Consider the following 27441-nt stretch of genomic DNA (forward strand, 5'->3'; position numbering starts at 1 on the left):
TGACACGGGCCATGACACTGCGCGGACTCGCGGGGTGGGGACCTGTGTGACTTGGTGTGAATGCGTGTATGTCACCGGTAAAATGTGTGTGGCCACAGCTCTACACAGCCCAGAAGGGCAAGTGATTAGGGGACCCTCGAATAGTCTGAGCTCCGGCGCGCCACTTCATCCTCATACTTGTATATCTCCCCCATCCTCAATCTAGAGCCCCCAGGTCCCATCACTTTCCCCTCCCACGGCTCCCTCTATAGCCCCACCCCCCATGGCTTGCTGCGGCCACCGAGGCTGACCGCTCTGCGGCTTCGGTAGGAGGGGGAGGGGTGGACTTCCCCGGAGCGCAGTGGGAAGGGAGGGCTAAATGGGGAGATTCGGGGGTCTGGGCAGGAAGAGGATGAATCTGGAGGGGCAGGTGCCCAGGGAAGAAAGCGCTAGGGAAGACACTTCCTCGGCCTCGACTTCCAAAGAGGCAGAGTGGGGGACAGGTGTTTGAGTGGGGCAAGGAGAGGAATTCGGGAGGGGGTCCTAGATGCAGGTTCGGGTGGGAGAGTGCTAGGTGAAGAGCGGAGGAGTAAGCCTAATGTACCCAGTCCTCCGGCAATGGGGAGACGGCAATGGGAGGGGGTCCCGGCTTTAGGGAACGGTGCTCAGGGTCCCCTCCCAGCGGGACCAGAGCGGTCCCGAGCTCCACCTCCCAGCCGGAGGGGGGGCGGAGAGGCGGGCGGGCCAGGAGGGAGGGGGAGGGAGGGGGCGGGCCGGGCTGTGCGCTCCGCTCGCTGCTGGCTCCGCCGCCGCCGCCGCCGCCGCTACCGCCTCACACACTCCGGGAGCGGGAGCGCGGCGCGGACGCGAAGCCGCCGGGCTGCTGTGCCCAGAGTCAGCCGGAGCCGGAACCCGAACCGCAGCGCCAGCCCCAGCCGTACGGAGCCGCAGCCCGGGCCGGGGCCGGCAGCGGCTCATGGACAGCGGGGCAGGCGACCGGTGCTGCCCCGAGGCGGGTAAGGATCCGGCAGCGGTGGAGGCGGCAGCGGCTCCGGGCCCGGAGCGGCCATGGCCGGCGGGAGCTGAGGGAGGGGCGCTCAGCCGAGCGAGGCCGAGGGGATCCAGTCCGTGCCCAGCGCGCGGGGGCTGAGGTGGGGGCTGCTGGGACACAGAGTGGGGGTTGCATCCAGGCACTTGGCCTCAAGGTCCACTACAAGAAACCGAGAGAGGGGAGGGGGTGCTGAGCGGGACCCCAACCCAGGCGTCGCGCACTCGGGCGCGCCTTGGAGCGGCTGGGTTGAGACTCCAGGAGCGCGCGGGATGGAAATGGTTTGGGGGAAAGCGCACGGCCCTCAGTTTGGGGGCTCCCCGAGGATGAAGCAAGAAGAAACCTTATCCACAACACACACACACACACACACACACACACACACACACACACACACACACACACTTGTTGGGCGACTAGCTCAGCTCACTCAGGCGCTTCCAGCTTGCCGGGCACCTGGAGGGCCGTATCACAGACACATACACACACATACATACATCCGAACATATGTGAACACAGACATATCTCCCGCACACCAGCGCCCACTGGGGCACCGTCACCAGCTTAGAATCTGCTTTAGCGTCTGCACGATCAGCAGCAGGGACACACAACCCGTGTCCATAGACAGCAACAACACAACTGGGTGTGACACTGGGCAACCCAGACACACAAACACAAACCCGTGCCCTCGTGTTCGAGTGTCACGGCCATAGTTCTCAACATGAACACTCAAAACCTAACCCCCCACACTCGTATTCCTTTAAGGAACACACCCTAACATAAATTATGTTCCTCACTCCTTGGCCAGAGCACAGGTACATAGCATAGGTCTCACTCGCTTCGGCAGCCTGCACCCACACAAACACAACCCAATGTCTTAGCACACGCCTTGATGGCACACACCCTAACACAGTAAGAAGCACCTACAGCAGCGCCTCACGGTCACAAACACGGAATCCACGTCTTCACACATCTTAACACTGGGTGTCACACACACCTTACACCAACAGTGTCACATTACACCCTGAGGGGCATACCCATATACGCTCTGCCCTTCTTCCTCGGAGGCCAGATTCCGTGGGGAGAAACTGACCCAAGCGTCCTGTCACCTTAATCGCGACATTGTTATTGTAAATATCTGTACAGCGGGAGCCCAGTGGCCGGACCGACCGGCTTCCCGGCGGGCGCCTCCCCCAACCCCCACTCCCCGGCCGTACCGGCCCAGTATTCCGGGAACAAGCTGGACCTGGCAGGCCGCGCCATACCGCCTCCCCGGGGCTCCGAGGGCCTTGATCCCTTTGCAGAGTGCATGCCTGAGGCGCTTTTTGCGACCCTTTCCGGACCATTTAGCTGAGTTCTGCGAGGCACCTAGGTCCCTAGCGCACCTGAGTCCCGCACACCTGGGTCAGTCTCACCAGGGTGCCCCTTCCTCCCGGTCCCAGCTGCAGGCCAGTCGTGTGGCAGGGAAAGGCCTTGGGGCCAAAAGGGAGATCGTGACAGGCGCAGGAGCAGAATTGGTGGGTGAAATGGACTTGCACCCGCCCCCCCCCCCTCCCCAAGCTACCCTAGCTCAGACTTCTCGCCTCAGTTTCCCTAGCAGTGGTGGGCGACGATTCGTTCTGGCAGGAAAGATTGGGGGTTTCGCTGTGGCCACTGAGAATTGAGCATAGGGCAAGAACCCCCTTTCCGCCGCCGGCGAGAGCATCGGTTTTATGAGAATGTCCCCGCCCGGCCGGGTTCGCGGCTTTGTGATTCCGGCGCCGGCTTCCTCCCCGCCCCCCTCCCGGCGCCCGCTGCGCGGCTCGCCGCGGCGCCGGCTTGCGGGGTACCCTAGGCCGAGGCCGGAGATGCCAAGGAGGAGGGATTCCCCGCGGCCGCCCGCGGGGCGGGGGACGCAAGTGACCGACTGGCCTAGGCGCGTTCTCAGTGTGCTGCGCGCTTGCCTGGCCTCGCCTTAGGCTTCGGGAGGCCAGGCGCCTCGGGGGTGGGGGCGGGGCCACCCGAACCCTAGGAGCCATCGCGGTCCCCCAACTGTACACATGCTCGGCTGCCTCTGGGAGGAGACACTCGGTGCACTGGGTGTGTTCTGGGAGCGCCCGCTGACCCAAGCAGTGCGGAGCCAGGCTGCCCGGGCGAGCAGAGGCCAGGACTTCGTGCCGGAAGACGCAGGGCGCCTTCCAGCACCTGCTCTGGGTCAGTCCTAGGGAGCTGCCAGAAAAGGGGCCTCCCAGAAGGTGTTTGTGAGAACCCGGAGGTCCGGGTGTGTGGGGGGATGAGTGGGTGTTAGACGTTCTTGACGTGGGAGTCTGAGGGGATTGAAACCTGTAATAACTAGACTAGGGCATGGGCTGGAATCCAGGAAACAAGCATGAGAAGAGGCCCTCCAGAGATGGCCAGAGGCAGGGTGGTAGAGGGCAGGCCTGGGTTCAGTTCTGATCTGGCCGCATTTAGTTTTCCCCTTCGCCCTTCCATGCCCAGCTTCCAATTCCAGAAGGCACTTTGACTGGAAAGCCGTGTCTTGCTGGTCTGGTGTCCTCCTACCAGAACCCTTGCTACTGTGGTTACTCTGCAGAGAAACTGGGCAAAAGACAGTGAATACTACCAGGAGGAAAGGGCTGGAAAGGCCAGGATGGGGGCCTACAAAGGTGGGGAAGAGCTAAGAAGGAATCAAGGTTGAATAGGGAGGTGGTGAAGGAAGAGGCCCTTCTGATGGGGTGAGGGCTGCCCCTGCCATGAGCAGGGATAGTTGGTGCTGCAGAGAGCAATTCTGTTCAGCAATGTATTAAGCATCTTCTATCTGCCAGGGCCCATGGTGAGGGGAAAGGATGCAGTAGTAAGATATGTATTGTATTTATTTACCTTCATAGGATTTGCCAACTGTTCATTTATTTGTTGAACAAACAAGCACCTACTATGTGCCCAATGCTGGAAATAAACTGCTCTATTCTGGTTTTTGGAGACTTTTTATATCTGACCTTTACAATTGTAATAGACTTTAGATACATCAGATCTCCTTTAATCCTTCCCAATAACTCAATTTCCATTTCATATTAAGGAAACAGGTTCAGAAAGGTGAATTCACTTGACTGAGGTCACACAGCTAGGAAGTGCGGAGAAAGGGTTCAAACGAATATGGCACCAAAATGCAAGTGCATGGAAGCCTGCAGAGGCTTGTGGAAGAGAGGAAAGGAGCTGAGGGCTGTGCACTTGCTTGCTGTGGGTGGCCTTTGGAGAGCTTCACCCCATGCAGCCCCACTTGCGTACCCTTCACCCTGTCCCTGAGGAAGTGTGGTTGTTGTGTAATAGTGCTGGGGCAGGGGGCTGGCAGCAGGGAGTGGAAGTGTCAGAGCCTGACCTTATCACTGGTCTTAGTGTAGCTCTCTGATCAGAGAATGCAGGAAAAACTCTGGAAATGAAGGTTTCAGATGAACCCTCACCTCTGTCCTCAACCCTTCCCAAATCTTGACACAGATGAGGTTTCTTTTAACTTTCCTTGGACTCTGTTCCCTCGCTCCTATACTCCGATGGTTCTTCTGCTTCTGAGGGAGATGGGTCCCAGTGCCTGTCCCTGCTTAAGCTCTGGCTTCTCAGTGCCCTGGACACCATGCCACTGGTGAAGGCGAAGCACCCCTGCCCAGGAAGGCAGCCAGAGCCTGGGGAAGGGCAGATAAGGCACCAGTGGCTTCAAAGGCCACCGCCTGAGATTAATGACTCCCCATACCAACTGCTGGGGACAAAGTTCAGAAATGGTGGGGGCAGGGACGATGAGGGTCCACTTAACCACTGCTCCTGCCCTTCCTGGTCACATGGCTTTCTGCATCCTGATGGACCTCTGGGTGAGCCACAACAGCCCGGGAGGCTTGGGTTCAGTCCTGGAAACCTAGCCTCCTCTTGCCCTTTTTATCCTGATGGTGAGCAGTGTTGGCAGCCCAGGGCTGATGTTTGTGTGTGCTGGGGTGGGGTTGTGGGTAACATAACAAACATCACATTCCAGCCTTAGGGATTACTGTTGATTCCCTTCCTGAATCCAGCCTTTCCCCCAGACTCTGGTATGTGAAGAAGCCCTGTTTCTCACATCCGGGTTCTTCCTAATACTATTTCTCTGGCCTAAGATAATTAATGCATTTTATAATATGGGGAGAGGGCTGTAATAATGAATATTATCTGTTTCAGAGGGTGGGGGCATTAAATGAGATCTTGTATGTGAAACGCTTAGCAGTACCTTAATGAAACCTTAGTGTTCACTGGGGTGGTGATCGTGATATGCGATGATGATGATGATGATGGTGGTGGTGGTGGTGGTGGTGGTGAAGGTGATGGGAGTTTATATGGCCTCAGGCTTCGTCTTCTTCCTCTTTTTTTTTTTTTTTTTTTTTTTGGTGCTGGGAATAGAACCCCGACCTGGTGGTGCCTGGCAAGCCCTCCACCACTGAGCTACACCCCCACAGTGCTCAGGTTCTTTCTTAACTCAGTGGATCTAGTATACCCCAAAGTTGTTCCCGGATTGTCTGGGACCTTTGCATCACAAATGCCTGGGGGTTTCTCCAGGGCCCGCCTTCCAATCAAAATTCCTAAGGGTGGGGCCAGATAATACTTTTTTGAAAGAACTCTCCTGGTGATTCGACCCAGAGAGGTTCAACTCCTCTTCTGGAGTTCACCCCTCCTCAATTCTTGCCTCCACTCTGGGGAAGCCTCCCTCCAGTCCTCTTTTCCCCTACTCTTCCTGAATTCCAGGAACACCCCTCCACATTGCCCCCATGCCTTCCCTGTCTTGGATTTTACCCTGTAGTTCTCCTTGTTCCAACTCAGAAGCTGAATACCATAATCTTACCCCAGGCCCTGTTTCTGCCTACTGGAAGTAAAGGATCTTCTACGGGTGAGAGAAATTGTGTGTCAGGGTTGGGGGGTGCTGCCTAGGAGGTATTGTGACCCTGAGATAGGGAAGAAGTCCCAAGGTGAGGGCTACGTCTGTGGTTTTTGTAAAATTCTTATAAAGGGAGATATGATCCCAAATGGTTAAATAACCTTTATCTGGAGGGGTGGGGCATAGATGCAAGCAATCACTGCCAAACTTCTCTACAAGGTTCAGGGTCATTCCTATGGGTATCGCATCTCACCTGTAACCTGCCAACACTTAGGGGTGCACAGTGATCCCCTTGTGTGTGTGGAGTAGGGTGGTGGCTGAATGAAGTTACCCAGAAGGGAATGGGGTTCGTTGGGGGTGGATTTGGGTTGCGGCTTAAAATGATAAAATGAAACCTTTGCCATGGTCCATGCAGATAAAGGGGATGTGACTGGAGGGTGGATCCAAATGGAACACCAGATAAATTCCTCCTTCCTTTAAAAAGATTAAGATTGCAGCTGAGAATAAACATGCACACTAATCTGATAGTGGCCTCACACACATTGAGTACTTTAGTGCTGAGGAGCCACAGAGGAGGGGCTTGTGTTTGTGGAAGGCTCACCAGAGGAGGTGAAGTGTTTGAAATGTATAAGGAACCCATGCATTCAATGAGCATTTGCTGAGAGTCTCCTCTGCACCCTAGGTGGAGGAGAGGAATCAGGGAATCTGCAAGTTGGCAACTAAATGAACCAGTGACCCGGACCAGTGACCTGCGCAACAAGTGCTCTGGGCTTAGCAGATAGTCATTGAGGGAAAACAACCACACAGTTACTCAAGAGCTATTTATTGAGAGCCTACTCTGTGCTAGGTCTAGTGCAAGGCCCTGAAGATGTTGAAATAAGCAAAGTAGAGGCTCTCCCACTCTGGTCACTCTTGTGACAGAGGTTATCAAATTTTCCAAATAAGGACATAATTATAATTGTGCTGAGTACTTTCAGGGACCATTTGTTTAGTACCCACATCGTGTTAGGCAGTTAGCCTATATTTTCTCAATCCCTGCGCCCAGGAAATAGGCAATATCTTTACTATTTTCAGATGAGTAAACTGAGGCTTAATAATTTGCTTCAGTTCATGTAAACAAGAAGTGGGCAGCCGAGTGCAGTGGTGCATGCCTGTAAGCCCAGTGGCTCAAGAGGATCCCCAGTTCAAAACTAGTCTCAGCAACTTAGTGAGGGCCTAAGCAACTTAGTGAGACCCTGGGGATGTGGCTCAGTGTTGAATGCCCCTGGGTTCAATCCCTGGTATGAAAACAACAACAAAATACAGGAAGTGGGCAGCTGGGGTTTGCTTCAGGCTTTCTGACAATACAACCCTTGCTATTCTCCCCCTTGCTGCCTAACATATTCCAAATGAGTACAGAGAGGCATTGACAGGTAGTCCTTGCTAGAACTATTGTCATGGCAGACTGGGCCAGTCTTTACTGTTGTGCCCAGGATAGAGGCTGGCACATTATAAGTGCCCAATGAGCATTTGTTGAATGCATGAATGAGCACCTACTGTGGGCCTGGCTTTGCAAAGCTGTATTGGCGGGGGTCAGGGGAGTGAGTGTACAAAGTCCTACCCCTTCCTTCAGGATGCTTGGCGTCTGCCTGGAGAGAGAAAAACACAGGCGGGCGGTGTCCCAGGCAGCCCATGATTCATTGCTTTAGGATTGGAGCAGACAATAAGTGACTGTGAGTTGGAGGAAGGAGAGGTCACTGTGGGTTGGGAAGGCCTGGGAAGGCTTCCTCGGGGGGCCTGAACCTGCCTTCAGTGGGGTGGGTGTGGTCAGCAATAGGCCTGGGATAGGAATTCCAGAAGTGGAGCAGGTCCTTCCAGGTACACTGAGGGGAGGTGGGAAGGAGGACTGAGCCTGAACCCTCCACAGAAATGCTGTGAGATCTTTAGATCTGGGTAGAGAAGAGGCTCATCATATTCTGTTGCAGAGTAGCGCAGTTGACAGGTGTGACAGAGGCCAGCAAATGGGGACAGCCTTGAAGTGGGGTAGGCGGGGAGATGGGTGAAAGAAAAGGGTGAGCGTGGTGATGGGGGTGCAGCTTGTGATTGGCTAGGACATGAAAAGCTCTAACTGGAAAGGTTTGGGGTGGGCAGGGAGAAGCAGGTGTGAAGTGGGATTGGACCAGTTAGAGACGGGGAGGGACCAGGTGTACAACTGGACCTATATGGGGATGGGGGTCAAACAGGAGCCAGATGGTCACCCACAGTGGGGTTGGGGACGGGCCAGGAAAAGGCCAGTGGTGTCATTGAAGCTCTGTCCCAGTTAGACCTGCTGGGCTTCAGGTGCTAAGGACAGGTCAGGGCAACTCCCAATGCCAATTTGAGGGCCATTCAGCCCTGTGACCCCAATCTTTACTTCTATTCTCTTTGTCTATGCACCTGCCCATGGCAAGAGGCAGAGAGAAGAACCTAGAAACTGTTCATATGCCTGTGTGCTCACATGTGCACGCACACAAGTGCTTCTGGACACTTGTTTGTGAGGGAAGTTGGGGAGGGCTAACACATACCCTTCAACCCTAGCCATTTTTACAAATCTTGGTTGGTGTCCAAGCTGGACCCTTGCTGGGATGAGAAACATTGGGTGCTATGGGTGATTATTGTCAGAAAAAGGAATCGAACACGTCACATCTCATGTACATATACTGATGTGGCATCTCAGAAGAGAGATAAATGAGATGTTTTCCCCTTTCCCTCCAGACAACCTGAGGGGGCCCAGTGTGGGCAGTAAGTGACCCCAGGGTCTGGGGCATCTAGAGGGTATCTCTCTCCTACTACATATGTGGGGAGGGGTGCTCCGATTGGGGGTGCCCAAAGCCTAACCCTTCCACTTGCTCTCTCGGTATCTCAGTATCAGGGTAATTACCATGGGTGACTAAGGCAGGATGCTGGTGAGAAGGAGGTGTTGGGCAAAGCAGAGAACAGGGAGGGAAAGAGGAAAGGAGGGAGGGAGGAAGGGAGGGCCAGGACCCACAGAACGTCAGGTGGGTAAGGGCGTGCCATGGGTGGGAGCTGCTCCTGGCCTGCCAGGCCTCTTACAGGATCCTCCAGCTGGGCCAGGCACAACTGCTACACCCAGCTGTGGGTGAAACTCAGGCTTCTGGACTCTGGGTTCTGGAACTGGGTTTTGGGACTGGGATTGACTCTTCTTGTGGGAGAAGAGAGAGTGTATAGGTGGAAGAGGGGTAGTGGGGGGCCTGGCTCTGGGCAGTCCTCAAATCTAGCTTCCTCTGCCCAGCTGATGGCCTCCATTTTGCTTCTTTTCCTTGCAGCCCTCCTGATTGTAGAGCCTGCCAGGATGGGGTCTCTGAGGCCCAGCCCAGGCCCTGGAGGGCAGCGATTGCTGCTGCCCCCCTTGCTGCTGGTACTGTTGCTCCTATTGGCTCCATCCACAGGCCACGCCACTCGGGTAGTGTACAAAGTACCAGAGGAACAGCCACCCAACACCCTCATTGGGAGCCTCGCAGCTGACTATGGCTTTCCAGATGTGGGCCACCTGTACAAACTAGAGGTAGGTGCCCCATACCTTCGAGTGGATGGCAAGACTGGTGATATTTTCACCACTGAGACCTCCATTGACCGTGAGGGGCTCCGCGAATGCCAGAACCAGCTCCCTGGTGAGCCCTGCATCCTGGAGTTTGAAGTGTCTATCACAGACCTCGTGCAGAACGGCAGTCCCCGACTCCTAGAGGGCCAGATAGAGGTACAGGACATCAATGACAACACACCGAACTTCGCCTCACCAGTCATCACTCTGGCCATCCCTGAGAACACCAACATCGGTTCACTCTTCCCTATTCCACTGGCTTCAGACCGTGATGCTGGCCCCAATGGCGTGGCATCCTATGAGCTTCAGGCCGGGCCTGAGGCCCAGGAGCTGTTTGGTCTGCAGGTAGCCGAGGACCAGGAGGAAAAGCAGCCACAGCTCATCGTGATGGGCAACCTGGACCGCGAACGCTGGGACTCCTACGACCTCACCATCAAGGTTCAGGATGGCGGCAGCCCCCCGCGTGCCAGCAGCGCCCTGCTGCGTGTCACTGTGCTTGACACCAATGACAACGCTCCCAAGTTCGAGCGGCCCTCCTATGAGGCCGAGCTGTCTGAGAATAGTCCCATAGGCCACTCAGTCATTCAGGTGAGAGGTCCCCTCTGTCTACCTGTCACAGTGATCTACCTTTAAAAATGGGAGCCCACCCCAACCAGCTAAGAACTCCCTTCACTCAGGGGAGAAACTGCCAGAATGCTGTGTCTAGACTTCTCCCCAGGTGACAAACTCCCACCAACCTCCCCCTCCCACACCAATAGGTGATGTTATTTTTCTCCATCACTGTTAAGTGACATCACGTCTGGTGTGCCCACCCCAAGGCAGATGTGAGTTAGAAACTCAGAAAAGTGAAACTCCCCCTTAAGTCCAAGGAGTGCCTTCTCCCCTGCAAAGAGAGCCGAGGTGGAACAGAAGGGCTGCTTTTTATCAGGTAGAACCTTCCCAAACAGAGGCAGGTATGCATTAGTCAGATGGGATTTTCCTGAAACTGGGGACACATCCTCACTGCACCCCTCCATGAAGGGTCCAGTGAGATCATTTTAGTCAGATAGATCCTCGAAGTTCTGAAAAGTCATATGGGGTATACCTGCCTCTACCCCTAGTTATGGGGTGCCCATGGATGTGGGGTGCTTGGCACCATGTGGGGGAGGGTCAGTTGCCTTCATGAAAGTTCTCAGCACCCCTCTCCATGGGAACTGCCCCAGGGGCTGGGCAGCTTGATGGGGATGGGGCCTGGGAGAGCGCAAAGAAAGCGTCCCTGCAGACAGGTGGGCGTATCTCCTGCTGTCATCTCAGCACTGGCCTCCTGCCAGCCCAGCTCCTTTCTCCTTCTCCATGGGCTGAAGCTGCCTGTCTTCAATGAGAGGGAGCTGAGGGGGGCTCAGCTGCCTTGGGCACCATTACCCAGCCTAGGAGACCCTTATCCTAGGTCCTGATGCTGAAGTGGTGGGTGGGAGTTTCATCTTTTTTAGGAACTGGTGGACTGGAATCTAGACAAGAGGATGAGAAAGAAAAGGGAGACAGACAGTTGGGAATGGTGAATAATAATAGCCCAAGTGCCAGGCACTGTTCTAAACACACTGTGTATTATATAATTTAATTCTTATAGTGCAGGGTAAGTGAGCATTATCCTTATTTTTACAGATGGGAATCTGAGCTCGCAGAGGTTAAGAAATTTGTCTGATGTCACAGCTGATAGGTTCAGAACCCACCTTGGCTCACATCCCACAGGGTGCCTTCATAGCCTATGTGTGTAACAGCTTTACACCCTACCAGCAAGATACAGCAGAACAGGGCAGAGGGTAGGCTGAGGGATAGACAGGCTGAAAAGAGAGGACAGAAGAGAACAGGCAGTGGGAAAGAGGCAGGATCAGAACTGAGCAGGGACGGGAGGCAGGCAGACAGAAGCCAAGAGTCAGAGACAGAGACAGATGGCAGGAGAAAGATAAGGAACTGAGCGACCAATCTGGAGACAGTGGGGAGCATAATCATAAAGTTAGTGACAGATAAGACTGAGGTCCAGAATAGAAAAAACTGTTAGGGTTTGGCCCTCACAGATTTGAGTAGGCAGAAGGGTAGCTGGGAGTCTCTGTCCATGAGTCTCCTCTGTAGAGAGCCCTGGCAGGCATGGTATGAGTCCCTTCCAAAGGGGAAGGAGAGAAGTCAAGCCATGGCTTGAGCTCCCACTAGTCATAGTGCCCAGCATGGTATTAGCACTGATTTTGCAGAGACAGACAGGAGAATGGATGGATAGATAGACAGACTGATGGACAAAAAAAGAAAGAATTTTTAGGGAGCACTTTCTATGTACCAGGCAATGTTGGCAAGTGGAATAACGCATGTTATTCTTCTACAGTCCTGTGAAATAAATGCCATGATTAATCCCCATTTGTAGACTGAGGCTTGGAGAGGTTAAATAATTGACCCAAAGTAACATAGTTATTCGAGAAGTGGTAGAGCTAGGATTTGAACCCAAGGCTTCTGTTTTACTCCCTAGAGACTCTGCCAGGTTATGCCTAGCCCCCCACCACACCCGACCCCGCCATCACATTTGTCTGACTTGACCTAACTCGAGCCCTCATGTTTCACCCTGAGAAGTGGTACCTCATGGCCAGTTCCACCTGATTCTTTTTGCCCCATTACCACCAGTGTTTGTATAGACTTGGACCCAGTGCGCGTCGGCGTTGGCGTGGGAGGGCGTGCCCACTGCAAAGGGACAGACAGTTCATTGTTTGATGCTGGGAGCCCAGCCCGCTGCCAGCAGGCTCTGTGGCCTGCACCAACCCCTCCCTCCTGGCCGCAGGCTCAGGCCGGATTCCTCACATTGGTGCCTTGCCAGCACCAGCCAGCAGTCGAAGGAACTGCTGAAACAGGTTTCCCCAGTTTGACAGAGCAGTGGCTGGGCCTGGCCTGGCAGGCTCCCTCTGACCCACATCACTACCTGGCTACTTTCAGAAGAAATTCCCTCACCTGTGACCTCCAGGTGGGCATGTGGTTCTCCACTCTTGCACACAAACACACATATACCTTCTTACAGTCACACATAAGCTCACAATTATACACATATATGTGCACCATCTCAACTACCAACCCACCTTTCCATCACTTCAGATGGTTAGGAGAACTTTAATTGGATGAAAGTGTTGCTAGTTAGATCCTAACCCCCATATTTGGGTGGACCAGTAGAGGAATGAGAAGGAGTTTAATTTTGCCATGTCCCATCTGTATTCGTGGACTGTATCACTGTGGAGGATTTGCAGGCTACATCTGGGCTCCTCAGGAAAAGAATTTAGTAGTGTCTGCCAAAGTGCCCGGACTGGGGAAAAGGCTATACACATGCCACTTTTGGAAAGGGCACTAAGTATTGTGTATGCCATGATTGTTGGAAGGGACATTAGCAGCTCATGCATCCCTGAACTTGCTATCCATGGTCTAACCCAGCCTGTTCTCCTTGGTTTTTGCTTCTACCCTATAGGTGAAAGCTAATGATTCAGATCAAGGTGCCAACGCAGAGATTGACTACACATTCCACCAAGCACCTGAAGTTGTGAGGCGTCTTCTGCGACTGGACAGAAACACTGGACTCATCACTGTTCAGGGCCCCGTGGACCGTGAGGACCTAAGCACCCTGCGCTTCTCTGTGCTTGCCAAGGACCGAGGTGCCAACCCCAAGAGTGCCCGTGCCCAAGTGGTTGTGACTGTGAAGGACATGAATGACAATGCCCCCACCATTGAAATCCGAGGCATAGGACTGGTGACTCATCAAGATGGGATGGCTAACATCTCAGAGGATGTGGCAGAAGAGACAGCCGTAGCTCTGGTACAGGTATCTGACCGAGATGAGGGAGAGAATGCAGCTGTCACCTGTGTGGTAGCAGGTGACGTGCCCTTCCAACTTCGCCAAGCCAGTGAGACAGGCAGTGACAGCAAGAAGAAGTACTTCCTGCAGACCACCACCCCGCTTGACTATGAGAAAGTCAAAGACTACACCATTGAAATTGTGGCTGTGGACTCTGGCAACCCCCCTCTCTCTAGCACCAACTCCCTCAAGGTGCAGGTGGTGGATGTCAATGATAATGCACCTGTCTTCACCCAGAGCATCACTGAGGTGGCCTTTCCAGAAAACAACAAGCCTGGTGAAGTGGTGGCTGAGGTCACTGCCAGTGATGCTGACTCTGGCTCTAATGCAGAGCTGGTTTACTCTCTGGAGCCTGAGCCAGCTGCCCAGGGCCTCTTCACCATCTCCCCAGAGAATGGAGAAATCCGGGTGAAGACATCCCTTGATCGGGAACAGAGAGACAGCTATGAGTTGAAAGTAGTGGCAGCTGACCGGGGCAGCCCCAGCCTCCAGGGCACAGCCACCGTCCTTGTCAATGTGCTGGACTGCAATGACAACGACCCCAAATTTATGCTGAGTGGCTACAACTTCTCAGTGATGGAGAACATGCCAGCACTGAGTCCAGTGGGCATGGTGACTGTCATCGATGGGGACAAGGGGGAGAATGCCCGGGTGCAACTCTCAGTGGAACAAGACAATGGTGACTTTGTTATCCAGAATGGTACAGGTACCATCCTGTCCAGCCTGAGCTTCGATCGAGAGCAACAGAGCACCTACACCTTTCAGCTGAAGGCAGTGGATGGTGGCATCCCACCTCGCTCAGCTTACGTTGGCGTCACCATCAATGTGCTAGATGAGAATGACAATGCACCCTTTATCACTGCTCCCTCCAACACATCCCACCGGCTGCTGACCCCCCAGACACGTCTTGGTGAGACGGTCAGCCAGGTGACAGCTGAGGACATTGACTCTGGTGTCAATGCTGAGCTGACCTACAGCATCGCTGGTGGTAACCCTTATGGACTCTTCCAGATCGGGCCACATTCAGGTGCCATCACCCTGGAGAAGGAGATTGAGAGGCGCCACCACGGGCTGCACCGCCTTGTGGTGAAGGTCAGTGACCGTGGCAAGCCCCCACGCTATGGCACAGCCTTGGTCCACCTATATGTCAATGAGACCCTAGCCAATCGCACACTGCTGGAGACCCTACTGGGTCATAGCCTGGACACACCGCTGGATATTGACATTGCTGGGGATCCAGAATATGAGCGCTCCAAGCAGCGTGGCAACATCCTCTTTGGTGTGGTGGCTGGTGTTGTGGCTGTGGCCTTGCTCATTGCCCTGGCAGTGCTTGTGCGCTACTGCCGGCAGCGGGAGGCCAAAAGTGGCTACCAGGCTGGAAAGAAAGAGACCAAGGACCTGTATGCCCCCAAGCCCAGTGGCAAAGCCTCCAAGGGAAACAAGAGCAAGGGCAAGAAGAGCAAGTCCCCGAAGCCTGTGAAGCCAGTGGAGGACGAAGACGAGGCTGGACTGCAGAAGTCCCTCAAGTTCAACCTGATGAGCGATGCACCTGGGGACAGTCCCCGCATCCATCTGCCCCTCAACTACCCACCAGGTAGCCCTGACCTGGGCCGCCACTACCGTTCTAACTCCCCACTGCCTTCTATCCAGCTGCAGCCCCAGTCACCCTCGGCCTCCAAGAAGCACCAAGTGGTGCAGGACCTGCCGCCTGCAAACACATTTGTGGGCACCGGGGACACCACGTCCACGGGCTCTGAGCAGTACTCCGACTACAGCTACCGCACCAACCCCCCCAAATACCCCAGCAAGCAGGTAGGCCAGCCCTTTCGGCTCAGCACACCCCGGCCCCCACCCCACCCCTACATCGGGGCCATCTGGACTGAGGTGTGGGAATGACAGCAGGTATAGCATACCTGCCACGTTCACTAGTCCACCTGGGGGCCAGCCTGAGCCAGTAGTGGGAGGTGGGATCACAAATCTGGAGATGCTGAGGCCTTAATAATGACCCTGCTGCCTCACCCAGACATGGGGTTTAGGCTGAGGGAGGGCATGCTCTGTGGTCTCCTCCCTGCCCCCTCCCCACTGGGGAGAGGCCTGTGACTTGTCAGATTCCTGGATGCTGGACCAGCTGCTGGGGCTGATGGGCAGGTGAGCAGAAGGATTTGGAGATGGGGGTCAGGAAAATTGGGAAGAAGTCTATTCCAAACCTGGGTCTCTATCTGAGACCAACCATAGGTGCTTTTCTGGAGGGGAAACAGGGAGACCTGGGGTCCCATTTGGGAACCAGATGGGAAATCTGCTAGGGAGGGGGTCCTCCCAATTTGTGCCTTCTATGTGTACTGTGTATTAACCTTTTCCTCACCCGGGGCTGGGCCCCATATCCCCTACCCCAGCCCTATACACTTGTCCCTGACAATAAAGTTCTCTATTTTTGGAGTTTTGGTTTCTTATTTTCCTGGAACTGAGAGAAGAAGCGAGAGAGACTGGAAGCAGCCCTTGGTCCTCAGGTCCTGCCTCAATTTCTCCGTCACTCTTTACCCCTTCCCATATCCTAGACTTGCCTACTCTACTTCAACCCTATCTTAGCAGACCATGTCCCCACCCACCCCACACCCATATCCATGTCTAGGGGAAGTTCCCTCCTGACCAGCCTTCAAATGGAGGCATCTGGTAGCCTGTTCCCTTGCCCCCCATGCTTGAGGCCTTCTACCTAAGGTGACACCCTTCTCCAAATAAGGGTGGGTAGAGATGCACACAAGTCCTGCCCTGTCTCCAAGGTCCAAGACTTAATAATTCCAGACTGCCCAAATTGAGAAGCCCAACAGACCTCAGACAAGACCACCTATGGGGTGGTGAGCAGCCTGCTTGCCTCTGGTGATGCCAGAGAACCTCTTGATTACACTAGTCACCTTCCCTCAGGGCCAAGATCTTCCCCCAAATCCCTTTCCCAGCCTCTTCATCATGATACCACGCACACCTAGCAATTAACTAGCCCTGCCCTATGTCTCCCCACTGTGATCAGGGCCTGGGCTGCAGGGAGGGAGGGCCAGGAGAGGCAAGGGACTTCTTGAGCTCTTTGCAGTGACCTGCTCTGCACCTCCACTCATGGGTGCTTCCTTTGCCTCCTTGCTCTGACCAGCCGGGGCTGCTGGCTCTCACTCTCTCTCTCTCCATCTCTCACTTCTTGCTCTCCTAGGTCTACCCTGTCCTTGTTTTGCCCTGTCCTTGGTTGTGCCTAAGGGAGGCTAAAGTGTGGGTGAAGGGCCTCAGAGGTCCTGGGGGAGTCTCTAAGGCCAGAGGCAACCTATCTCCATGGTCACCGCAGAGGCTCGAGACACTCCCAGGAGGTCCAAGGCTCCAGTTCTCTCCTTGATACCATCCACAAACTCCCTGATGCCCTGGGGTACCCCCAAAGTTAAAACTCTTAGGGACTTTGGAGGAGTGGAGAAGTGAGATGTGCTTAAATCACATTTCTCCTGGACAAATTAAATGTGTGTAGCATGACCTCCAGCAAATCCTGAGCTCCCATTCTTTCTCTTGCATTTCTATCCTTGCAACCTCTGCTTCTTTCATTCCCTTAGCTCCTTCATTTCTTTTCTTTCTCAGGATCTGAGGGATTGTTCCTTATCAGCTCCATGTCAACCCAATTCATTCATAGAGCCACACCAACCATACCACCTGTTGTCATCATCAAAACATAGGCCACAATGGTGATGGAGCTCAGTGGTAAAGCCCTGGCCAAGAATGTGCAAGGCTTCAGGTTCAATCCCCAGCACTGCAAACAGAAAAAAACCCACATGGACCAAGCTCCTACTTTGTTCTCAGCATAGTACCAGACTGTGATGAAAAAAATGGTTGTACTTGCCCAAGACACAAGAGAAATGAATTGTTTCAAGTTAGAAGTGCCAAAGTAAATCTATTCCCAACTTGTTCCATGAAACTACTTCTATTGCTGCTTCTCACTTCCATTTTTTGAGGCCTTGCTAGGAGCAAGTACCATGTGAATTAGTTCATGACTGATGATTAGGTCATCTTACTCTTCATTTTACAGAAGTGAAAACTAGTGATGGAACCAGAATTCACACAAAACAGGAAATCTGATTTCCAGAGTTTACCGTTAGCCATATGCTATTTTCAAAAGGGTTCATGATTGATAGTAAAAGATTCACTATCATATTAGCCTATTAAAGGCTCTGTAAAACGTGCAAGAAAGGGGGAACTCGTTAAACTTTACAACTCTTGAGTTTCCTGAATTTATTTGACCAGAGTGCCCCCTCCCTTTCTTTGGGGAGCATGGTATAGGATTCTGGGAAGAGATTGTGAATCCTGAGCTAACTTGTCGATGATGAACAAAACTTGGGCAAGAGGGTCCCATCCCCTTGCCCAGGGTCACCGTGTGAGCAAACTCCCAAGGCAAGAGTGAGCATGACCACACTGGAGGCAGGGAGAGGCCAGAGAGGGGAGTGTGTTGGCTGGAGTGGAGGGTACAGGAGAGAGCTGAGAGATGAGATTGGAAGCACCGTAGGTTGTGGAGGACATGGTTGCCTTGCCAAAGGAAATGGAAGTCCCTGAAAGCTCAGGAGCTTTTCAGGTGAACTGAGTTTAGTAAGTTCACTGGAACTTAGAAAGGAGCAGAAGTGAAGGTCCAAAGTTGGAACTCTAAGGTTTGGACTAAGAGAGTGGCAATGGGGGTGATGAGTGGACTTGGCTATATTTAGGGAGAAAGGACCTACCAGATTCAAGGCTAATTTGATATGGAATAGGGATAGGGACTGGGGGGAGCTGCTGGGATTCCCAGGTGGATGTCTGCCTTCTGAGTGTGAGTAATGGGACGGTGATGAGATCATTGTCTATGTGGAGGCTGATTGAAGAAAAATAATTCAGTTTCAGGCACGTCGAATCTGAAGGGTCAGTAGGGGCAGCTAATTAGAATGATCCAGCAAGTGCTTCAAACATCAAAACTAGAGTAAGAGATTCAGTCCCAGGCTTTGAAGATTTGATAGTCACAGAATTATAGGAAACATTTTGTTGAATATAACCCAACCCTCCATTTTACAGAAAAGAATCATAGGAAAAGAGCCCAGGTGACTTGCCTGGTGGGCAGAACTGAAGCCCTCCATTACCAGGTGTGGGTCCTACAGGGCGGGAGAGCTGCTGGTCAAAGTCTCGAAAGAAAACTGAAAAGAGAAGCATCCACAACCACACTGCTCTGTGCCTTCCAGAACCCTCCTGGAGCCTGTTCACCCCAACACTAAGTGGACTATGTTCCTTTCTAACTCCCAACCCCTAACATGCACATTAATTCTCTTCACCCAAATTCTTCAGTGTTGGGAATCACGGTATGGAGGGCAGTTCTGGGCCGCCTTCCCATCGGGGCCATAGCTTCTTGTCCTGACAGCCTCCCCACCCCAGCTGCCCGCAGTGGGATGGAGATTGTGTATGTGTAGGGGGAATCAGGAGGGAGGTCTGCAGACCCGGGACCACCTCCTCCGAGCATCATCACAATCTCCTGCTGAGGGCTAAAGAGTAAAGTGCTGCCAACGTGTGGAGGATCGGAGGAGCCTGGAGGCTCAGTAGTAGGGCCTGGGCCCTGCTGCTCCCACCTGGCCTCCGGGGACCCTGGGTCTGTGCCCTCAACTCCTAATTTCTGGTTGGCAGGAAAACCAATGGCAGTCCCAGGTGGGTGTTTGGGTGGCTGAATGATTGCGCCAAGTGCCAGGCTGAGGTTGCCAGGTCCCCGGGCTGATAGTTAACCCGTGGCAGGCAGAAGGGGGCTGCTGGCTGGGAGCAGCCTGTCATTGTTCCACATTCCTGAACCCCAGCACCCAATCTAAGCTCCAAGTCTGACTCCACCAAGCCAGAGGCCCCTCCTAAGAGCCCCTTCCTATGTCCTAGGAGTCTCCCCTGTTTGAGGCCAACTTGCTTACTCTCTGATGGATGCCATGCCCCATCCCTGCCTGGCTCCTCACAGGGGCCTGCCCTCCACAGTCAGTATTCTGTTTCCTTAACTGGAGGACGGGGGAGTTTCCACTGTTCTACACCCCACCCTAGGTGCCCCGGCTTGTTATCAGGCTCCCTCTCCTACTTCCCTTCCGTCCCTTTCCACTCCCAGGCCTCTCTGAAGGGGAATGAGGTGAGGTTGGGGATGGAGGGTGGCACTTGGCAGGGAGTCCTGAGGTGGCCTCAGCAATCAAACCAGGGATGAGGAACAGGATGAGAGAGTTGGCAACTCATTTGGATGAAGGCCCTAGGAGTTACAGAGCAGTGAGACAGGTGAGGAGCTGGAGTCTGGAAGGTGCTTTTGGGAAATTAGGGGACTATTCTGGTATTGGAGAACTCTTTGGGAGTTAGGAGTCTACTGCTTTTAGGTTGTGCTGGTCTTTAGAAGCCATGCTGGCATTTGGGGAGTTGGCTGGTGTTGTGCTGTTCTGGTATTGGGCTCTACTCTGTATCAGTGACTGTTCTGAAATTAAAGGAAGGCCGGACCCACATGGGGAAGCTAAACCAGAACTAGAAGGTCCATGCTGTAACCAGAAGCCATGCTGGACTCGCTTACTGGGGTGGCCTGAGGCCTGTGCTACAGGGATTCTCTTCGTGTGGACTTGGCTGTACTGGGAACTGTCCTAGAATTGAGGGGCAGTCCTCTGTTGGAGCCTGTGCTTTCTGGGGTCTTTGCTGTGCTGGGGGCTGAGACTTCTTGGTTGCTGCTGAGGCCTGAGGGGGCTTTGCTGGGGCTGGGGCCAGGTGTGGTGCTGGGCAGCCAACAGTGACACTCTCTCTCCCTGCAGTTACCTCACCGTCGTGTCACCTTCTCGGCCACCAGCCAGGCTCAGGAGCTGCAGGACCCATCCCAGCACAGTTACTATGATAGTGGCCTGGAGGAATCTGAGACACCATCTAGCAAGTCATCCTCGGGGCCTCGACTCGGTCCCTTGGCACTGCCTGAGGATCACTATGAACGTACCACCCCTGATGGCAGCATAGGAGAGATGGAGCACCCTGAGAATGGTGAGGAGCGTCGGCATGGTCGAGGCACCCCAGGAATGAGTAGAGAAGCCTGAGAATGGTGACAAGACCTTAAAAATATCCTCCATTTATTGAGTTCTTCTTGTGTGTTCAATAGTAATCACCGTGCTGAGTGCTTTCAGGTATATATTCGTTTACTCCTCACAACCACGCTCTGATCTGAGAACTTTATTGTGCCCACTTTACAGTGGAAGAATCTGAGGCTCAGAGAGGTTAAGTCACTTGCCCAAATTTACACATGCAGGAAGCAACAGACCTGGGAGGGATTCACACCCAGGTTTCTCTGAGACCAGAGCCCTTGCATTCAGCACTACCTTTCACTGCCTCCCTGGGAACAGGGACCCTGAGAACAGTGGCCAGAGGCTCAGGTAATGGTGAGGAAACCTTGAAAGGCAAATGGTGGCCCCCTAATGGGTTGGGAGGATTTGAGAATAGAGAGTGGACCCCCAATGTTATGAGGAGCTCAGAGAATGGTGTGATGACCCCCCCCCCGACCCCCGAGAGAGGAGTGGGAGAAATTTTGGCTAAGGAAGAGCTGCTGGGAGGTCTGGGAGGAGAAAGGCCTGTCTGGGAGGGGTGGGCAATGGAAGGGAGGTGTGGGCCGGAGCAGAGGTCAGCGTGGAGATGGATGACGTGCACTGTCAGAATGTGTGTGCGCTGTGCATGTGTATGTGCATGGGTGTGTGTGCATGAAGGTGTCCTTGGCAGCTATGAAGCTGGGGAGCCTGAAGAAGCTAGCCTTTGGGGTGGCAAGACTCTAACTTGGAGCTGTCCTTGGTTCTCATCCCCTCCCTCAATCCAAAGTTGCCCCTCTCTCCAAAGGATGAAAAGTTCCCTTCCCTACCCCTCAGTCAAAGGGCCCTGTCGAACCTCCCAGGCCCTAGGTCTCAGAGGGCCCTCTGCCCCACCCCTGCCCCTCCACGTGTGATCTCATGCCCGTCTCGTCCTTTTTGTGCCCGCGCAGAGCCGGCTGGCCGGAGCAGGCCCTGAGGCAGATTGCCAGGTATGTGGGAGCTGCTCTGGGGTCTGGGGTCTGTGGGACTCGGCCCAGCACCCAGCCCCGCCCACCAGTGCTCCGTGCCACACTGGGTCCCCTAACTCTGCCCTGAGCTGAAGATTGGCACTTTGAGGGTTAACAACAGAGCTGTCCCCTCCTCACCTTGCTCTGGCTGGAGACCAAGCCAGGGTGGGTGGTGCTAGGGGAGCCCCTGCCCCAGGCAGTGCTGCTGCTATGTCCCTAAGGGGGGGGGGGGGGTCATCGCCTGGTGCTGTCCCAGAGCAAGGGCGGGATAGGGCAGCTGTGACAGGAAGTGCTCATGGTCCAACCGTTCCCATGGTGATCCCCGCTGCCCAGCAACCACACCGGCTACTGCTGATGTCAGGCGTCCAACTCCTGTTCCCGTGGGTGTTCTGGGCAGGGAGCTGGGGAAAGGCCAGGGGTGGTGGTTGGCAAGGGGGCTGGAGTGAGGTGGGCAGGGGCTGCATGAGCGTGCTTGTGGGTGTGTGAGTGTATGTTTGTGTGTGAACAGTTGCATAGAAGCTCATCCCTTCCCCCTGGCTTTAAAGCAAGGCCTCGCCATGCTGGGCAGAGTGGGCTTCTAAGACAAGTGGGAGCACGTGAGGTCTGAGGAGGCTTAGAAGGAAGGTATGTGCCCATCTTTGTCTGAGGTCAGAGTTGCTCAATGCAACAGATTTGTGTGTCCATGCTTACCAGAGTGTATGTGTGCAGGCGACTGTGTGTATGTGAGTGGTATGTGAGAGGAGTCAGTTGTGTTCTTAAATGAAGATGGAGGTTTCCTTAAACACTGAGGGTAGAATTGCATGTTTAAACCTGTATGGAGACAGATGACAAAGTGTGCAGATGAGTTGTGTATTTGTGCACCTGACTGAGGGCATATTGGTGGGTGTGTGAGAAGAGCACTGGAGGGTGGGCGAGACTGGAAGGAACGTGTCTACTTAAGGATAAGTTGTGTGTGTGTGTGTGTGTGTGTGTGTGTGTGTGTGTGTGTGTGTATCTGAGGGCTGTGTGCACAGTGGGCTTTGGTTAGAGAGTGGGAGGGTATGTGTCTATTTGAAGGGTGTGTGCCTGTGAGCTCAGTGGGCAGGAAGAATCCCACACCCCTGTTCTGAGGCAGGGTGTAGATACCAGTGGGAGACCATGGAGCAGATCTTTTCCAGGCCGCCATTCCTGATAACTATCCTCCCTGCTCTCTCCTGCAGATCTCCGCCCTTTGCCTGATGTTGCCATGACGGGCACATGTACCCGAGAGTGCAGTGAGTTTGGCCACTCTGACACATGCTGGATGCCTGGCCAGTCATCTCCCAGCCGCCGGACCAAGAGCAGCGCCCTCAAACTCTCCACCTTCGTGCCTTACCAGGACCGAGGAGGGCAGGAGCCTGCGGGCGCCGGCAGCCCCAGCCCCCCGGAAGACCGGAACACCAAAACGGCCCCCGTGCGCCTCCTGCCCTCCTACAGTGCCTTCTCCCACAGTAGCCATGATTCCTGCAAGGACTCGGCCACCTTGGAGGAAATTCCCCTGACCCAGACCTCGGACTTCCCACCTGCAGCCACACCGGCATCTGCCCAGACGGCTAAGCGCGAGATCTACCTGTGAGCCCCCTTCTGGCCGGCCGGCCACTCCTCCCCTAGCCGCCGGCCAGCTCCCAGATGGGCCCATTCCAGGGCCCCTACTTTTGACCCCTCCAGCGTGGACTCCATGGCCAGGGCCCCCAGTGCAGGGGAATACTGACCTCCTGACCACGCTGGCCCTTCCCCCATGCAGGGTCCAAGTCCTCTCCCCTCATTTCCATCCCCCAGCTCCCAGGAGCCCCTTCTTCCCCTCCATGGGGCTCCTCCCAGCTGATGCCCAAGAGGGCTCCTCTACAGTGACTGGGCTCCCTTCTCTCGACTTCTAGGGAGTACCTCCTCTCTTGGGCAGATGGTGGAGTCAAGGGTGGGCAGCACACTTTTAACTCATTGTTTCCCACATGACCAACCAGGGTGGGGACAGCTTGCCCCATTTCAGCCCTGAAACAGGGCTGAACTGGGGAGCCCCTCTCCCCGGGAACTTCCAGAGGAAACTCTTGACCACGGGGGCTCCCTGAAGGGCTTTTGTTACCAAAGGTGGGGTGGGGATCGGGTGGGAGTGGGGTGGAGGCCTTGTCTTCCAGTACTGCTCCTGGGCTGGCCCACCTACCTGCCACATGTCCATGCCTGGCCCCATCTGGGCTCCCTACTTCCCTGCTGGTCATGCAGTGTCTGTATATAAGGACCTTGGAATGATGTCCCCATTTCTGCCTGATTTGCAACTTTTCTCGTTGATGTTGTGTTGTCTTGGGGGACCCCTCTGGGGGGCGGACCTGCCCTGTGCCCCTCCTCCCTGCCGCAGTGCCCCCCACCCCAGGCCTCTATTGTTCCATGTTGTAAATACCCCTGGGCCGTGGTGGGATGGGGGTGCAGGCCAGGGAAACAACGGGTGGGTGGGGGTGGGGATGGGGGTAACATTCGCCTATCAGCAGAGCTGGGCTTTTATTTAATTTTTTTTAAAAATACAAATCTCTATTTTTTTGGAACTGTTGCGCTGTGCCCTGGGGGGAAATCCCCGCTCAGGCTGGCCTCCCACATCCAGATGAGCATCACAGAGGGGCCCTGAGGCTGTGGGGGGGGCAGCTGGACAGGGGTGGGATGACTGTGCCTCTGGCCTGGTTGGGTGAGTTGGGAGCAGGAAGGTTTGCTCAGGGGGTGGCTGGTTGCTGCCTCCAATATGGGGGGACCTGCACCCTGCCCCCTCCCTGCCCCCCAACCTCCAGCCCCTGCCATGACTGACCCGTCAGCCTGTAAAACCACCATTGCCTTGATCTCAGGGGGTGGGAAGGGCTGCCTCAGGGCACCCTGGGCTCCAGGCCCCCTTCTTCCAGTTGGGCTTCCCTTCACCAAGGTCAGGGGTCCCATGAGGGAGGGGGTGGGGAGAATGGGGGGCAGAGAAGCCCAGTCAGCCATGATGAGGTGGGGTTCTTTTCTTCACCTCGGGGGCCAGGGTGTGAGTGGCATCCTACAGAGCCCCCATCTCCCACTGTGGCCATCTCAAAGCCTCAGCCCCTCTTCCTTCCAGAAACCCCCACTGCCTTGGCCCATACCTCTCCAGCTTCCCAGGGGCCCAGGCTGGGAGGCTGGAGACTCAGGGTATGGCCCTTGCTTAGTCTAAGCTTGGGGCAGGGGTGGCCCAAGTGTGGGAGGGGTGGGTACAGGCTGCTGGGTCGTCTGGTGCCTTTGGGAGCTGTGCTGCTGGGGTCTTGACTCCTGTAACCCCAGAGACCCCACCCCACCCCAGAAAAGCCAGGGGGCTATAGAATCACCCTATTCTCTGCCCCCTTGCCCCTTGCTTGGTTGGGGTAACGGTGCTGGGAAGGAGAGCATTGTTAGGCTGGTAGCCACAGCCTCCACAGCCCTTCTATGGAGGGTAGTGGGTACAGTGGGCTGGGGTGGCAGCAGCCAGGTCTAGGGGTTGGCCAAAGGCTCCTTTCCCTGGGGGAGGCCCAGAAAGTGGGCTGGGGGCTTGTTAAAGAGACAGCCCCTTTCCCCTGCACAAACGGGGCAGGTGCAATAGCGATAGAGTTGGTAGCATGAGGTGCCCATTTGGTGGGGCCATGGCCTTGAGGGCTGTCCTGGGTTCTGGAAGTCAGGATTCAGGCAAAAAGATTGTATGAGGCCTGTTTGCTTGGTGGAGAGGGTGGTCCAGACTAGAGGCATTCCTCGGGTCAGTGGACTCCTGCTGGAAGCCTCTGTGGCCTGGTACCCTGCACTGGCCTTGGAGACTCCTGAGCACTGAGTGGAAGGGCAGAGGAGCATTTTGCACAATGGAGAAGCCAGAAGGAAGGGGGTTGCCCAGATGGCTGGGAGGACTGAGAAGCACACAGAAGTCCTTCCCACAGGCAAAGGCAGAGCTCCTGGCCCCCTGGTTGGGGTCAAAGTTCTGAGTCTGTTACCACCTGGGCACTCAAGAGGTGAAACCAAAGGTGGGCAGGGGATGGGTGATAGCACAGGGGACTAAGTTGGTCCTAGGTCTGTGAAGCCCCTCCCCAATGCCTTGTGTCGCGTACAGTTTTATGTACAAATAGGCGACATTTGGCCAGAGGAGACCTCCCTCAAACCCAGCCTGACCCAGTCAGTGTCTTCCTAGAGGGGACCTAGTTGGTCCCCACCCCCCTACTTCAGAGCATATCTCTTGGTAGAGGAAGAATACACGGGGACAAATTTCTCTCCTGGGGTCCCTGAAGCATCTCTCTCCTGAGGCAGGGAGTGTCTCTGGGCAGCCCTGACCTCTGGGGGCTCCCTAGCCTCTATGTCTCCCCTTGGGAATCTCTGGGGGACATGTATTCCCGCTGGGGGCCATGGGAGCATGTCTCTCTCCCAACCCAGGCTCTTGGGGAGCCTGTTTTTCTCCCAGCGTTCCTGGGAGCACTTAAGACAAGTCAGTCTTGGGCCAACTCTCTTCCCAGGGAAGGGGGCTATCTCTGAAGCGCCCGAGAAGGAGTGTTTCTGGCCCTGCCCCATCCCTCCTATGGGGGTGTCTCTGCCCTGCAGCACTTTGCGATGAGGCTGGGCATCTCTGAGTTGTCTTCTCTCCTAGGGCTCTGGGATACCTCTCTCTCCCGAGGGCGGGGCCTCTGGAGCCATTTCTTCCCTGGGTGGGGGCTGTCTCCGGGCATTGGGAGGGCTTGTGTTGGCTGTGAGAAGGTCTCTTAGGGGGCGTCTCCATGCGGGACTTCTCTGGGAGGGGGGACTGTGTCTCGCCCATGGGGTTCCGGGCGGATATGTCCGCCCATGGGGAGGGGGAGACTGTGTCTCCTCGGGTTATCTGAGTGGGGAGGGGGGCCGTGTCTCTCTCGTGTGTCGGGGAGGGGGGTCGGGAGGGGGGTTTTGGGCGCGTCGGGTGCCCACTTTGGGGTCGTGTTTCTCTTGGTTCGTGCCACTTCCCACCGCCTCGCTCCTCCCGGGAAGGGCCCCCGCCCCGCCCCCACTCCATCCCCATCCCTGGCGCTGCGAGCACAATCCCGTTGATTTGTAATGATTTCTGTCTCTTTCTGTCTTTCTCTTTCTCTGACCTCCCCCCTCGCCGCGAGCATGCGCAGGCACCGCCCCTACCCCCTCCGGTTCGGTTCGTTTCCGGTTTGTTTGCGAGCTGTCAATGAAAGACCCGTGTAATTATTCCCGAGCTTTACAATAAAAGTGTGAAAACCGGACCCCACTCCACTTCTTCCAGGCCCTCGGGTCTGCGTCCCGGGGGAGAATGGAGCTAAGTCTGGGGTGGAGGCCTTGAAGAGGACTGGCGTGGGGGACGTGAGGGAGAGGAGGGACAGACCCAAGCTGGGATTCCTCGGTGCCTCGGGGGATGAGGGCGAGAGGACGCAGACTGAGGACAAACCTAAGTCGTATACCTCAAAGTGGCGTCTACCCCATCTGCTGGACGTCGCCCGCTCCGGGGACTCCATCCGCACCGAGCTCAGGTGCAGACCAGGGATAGAGGGGGCGCTGGGGAGATTTGTGCTGTGCTGCCTTCTCCCACAGGTCGCCCTCCCAGGTCTTGCTGGTGGGAACTGGGGCCCTTCTGTCGTTCCCTGGTGTATCACTTCCCGCTCCTTTGGCAACGAGTATGAATTGCGGAACTGGATGGGAGAAGGGGCGGGAGACATCTGTCTGTCTGTCGCTTTCTCCCACGCTCAGGAATGAGGGTTGGAAGTCGATTTCGGGGAAGCGAACCGAAAAGGTCTGAGCCCGGGTCTCCGACTGTGCTCCCCGCCCCTCTTCCGGACTCGAGAGGCCCTGGCCGGCTCTGCCCGGCTCCGGGGTAAACACCGGCTCGGGAGAGGTTGGAGGACGGAGACCGGATTAGCAGGTTCCCGGCCCCGCCTTCCCGGGCGCGCCTCTTCCCCCGCCCCGCGCCCTTCCGCTCGGCAGGCGCCCTCTCTCCCCCGGCCCGCGCTGCGTGGGCCTAGCTCCCGGACCCCGGGGTCGGTCCAGCCTCTGGGATTAGACGAGCGCAGGGACTAATCCCGGATGAGCCTCCGTGTAAACCCGGATAGACTGT

At 55.3% G+C, this 27441-nt stretch overlaps 1 protein-coding gene across 4 annotated transcripts; it reads left to right on the forward strand.

Annotated features, from left to right (window-relative positions):
• Window positions 1–787: 787 nt before the first annotated feature.
• On the forward strand, window positions 788–26596 carry PCDH1 (protocadherin 1). 4 transcript variants are annotated; one of them, XM_079144363.1, is made up of 6 exons: window positions 2925–3220; window positions 9197–10059; window positions 12944–15139; window positions 20116–20335; window positions 21318–21356; window positions 22574–22685. In XM_079144363.1, the coding sequence occupies exons 1-5, from the start codon at window positions 3067–3069 to the stop codon at window positions 21341–21343; spliced, it is 3459 nt and encodes a 1152-aa protein (XP_079000489.1). In that variant the 5' UTR covers window positions 2925–3066; the 3' UTR covers window positions 21344–21356; window positions 22574–22685. The 4 variants fall into 4 exon arrangements, with proteins under 4 accessions (XP_079000490.1, XP_079000488.1, XP_079000487.1 ...); XM_079144364.1 differs by lacking the exons at window positions 2925–3220; window positions 21318–21356 and adding an exon at window positions 788–995 and having other exon boundaries at window positions 22574–26596; XM_079144362.1 differs by lacking the exons at window positions 2925–3220; window positions 21318–21356 and adding an exon at window positions 1108–1130 and having other exon boundaries at window positions 22574–26596.
• The last annotated feature ends 845 nt before the right edge of the window (window positions 26597–27441 follow it).

Source organism: Sciurus vulgaris, assembly GCF_902686455.1.
Source record: "Sciurus vulgaris genome assembly, chromosome: 6".
In the NCBI taxonomy this organism is placed as follows: domain Eukaryota; kingdom Metazoa; phylum Chordata; class Mammalia; order Rodentia; family Sciuridae; genus Sciurus; species Sciurus vulgaris.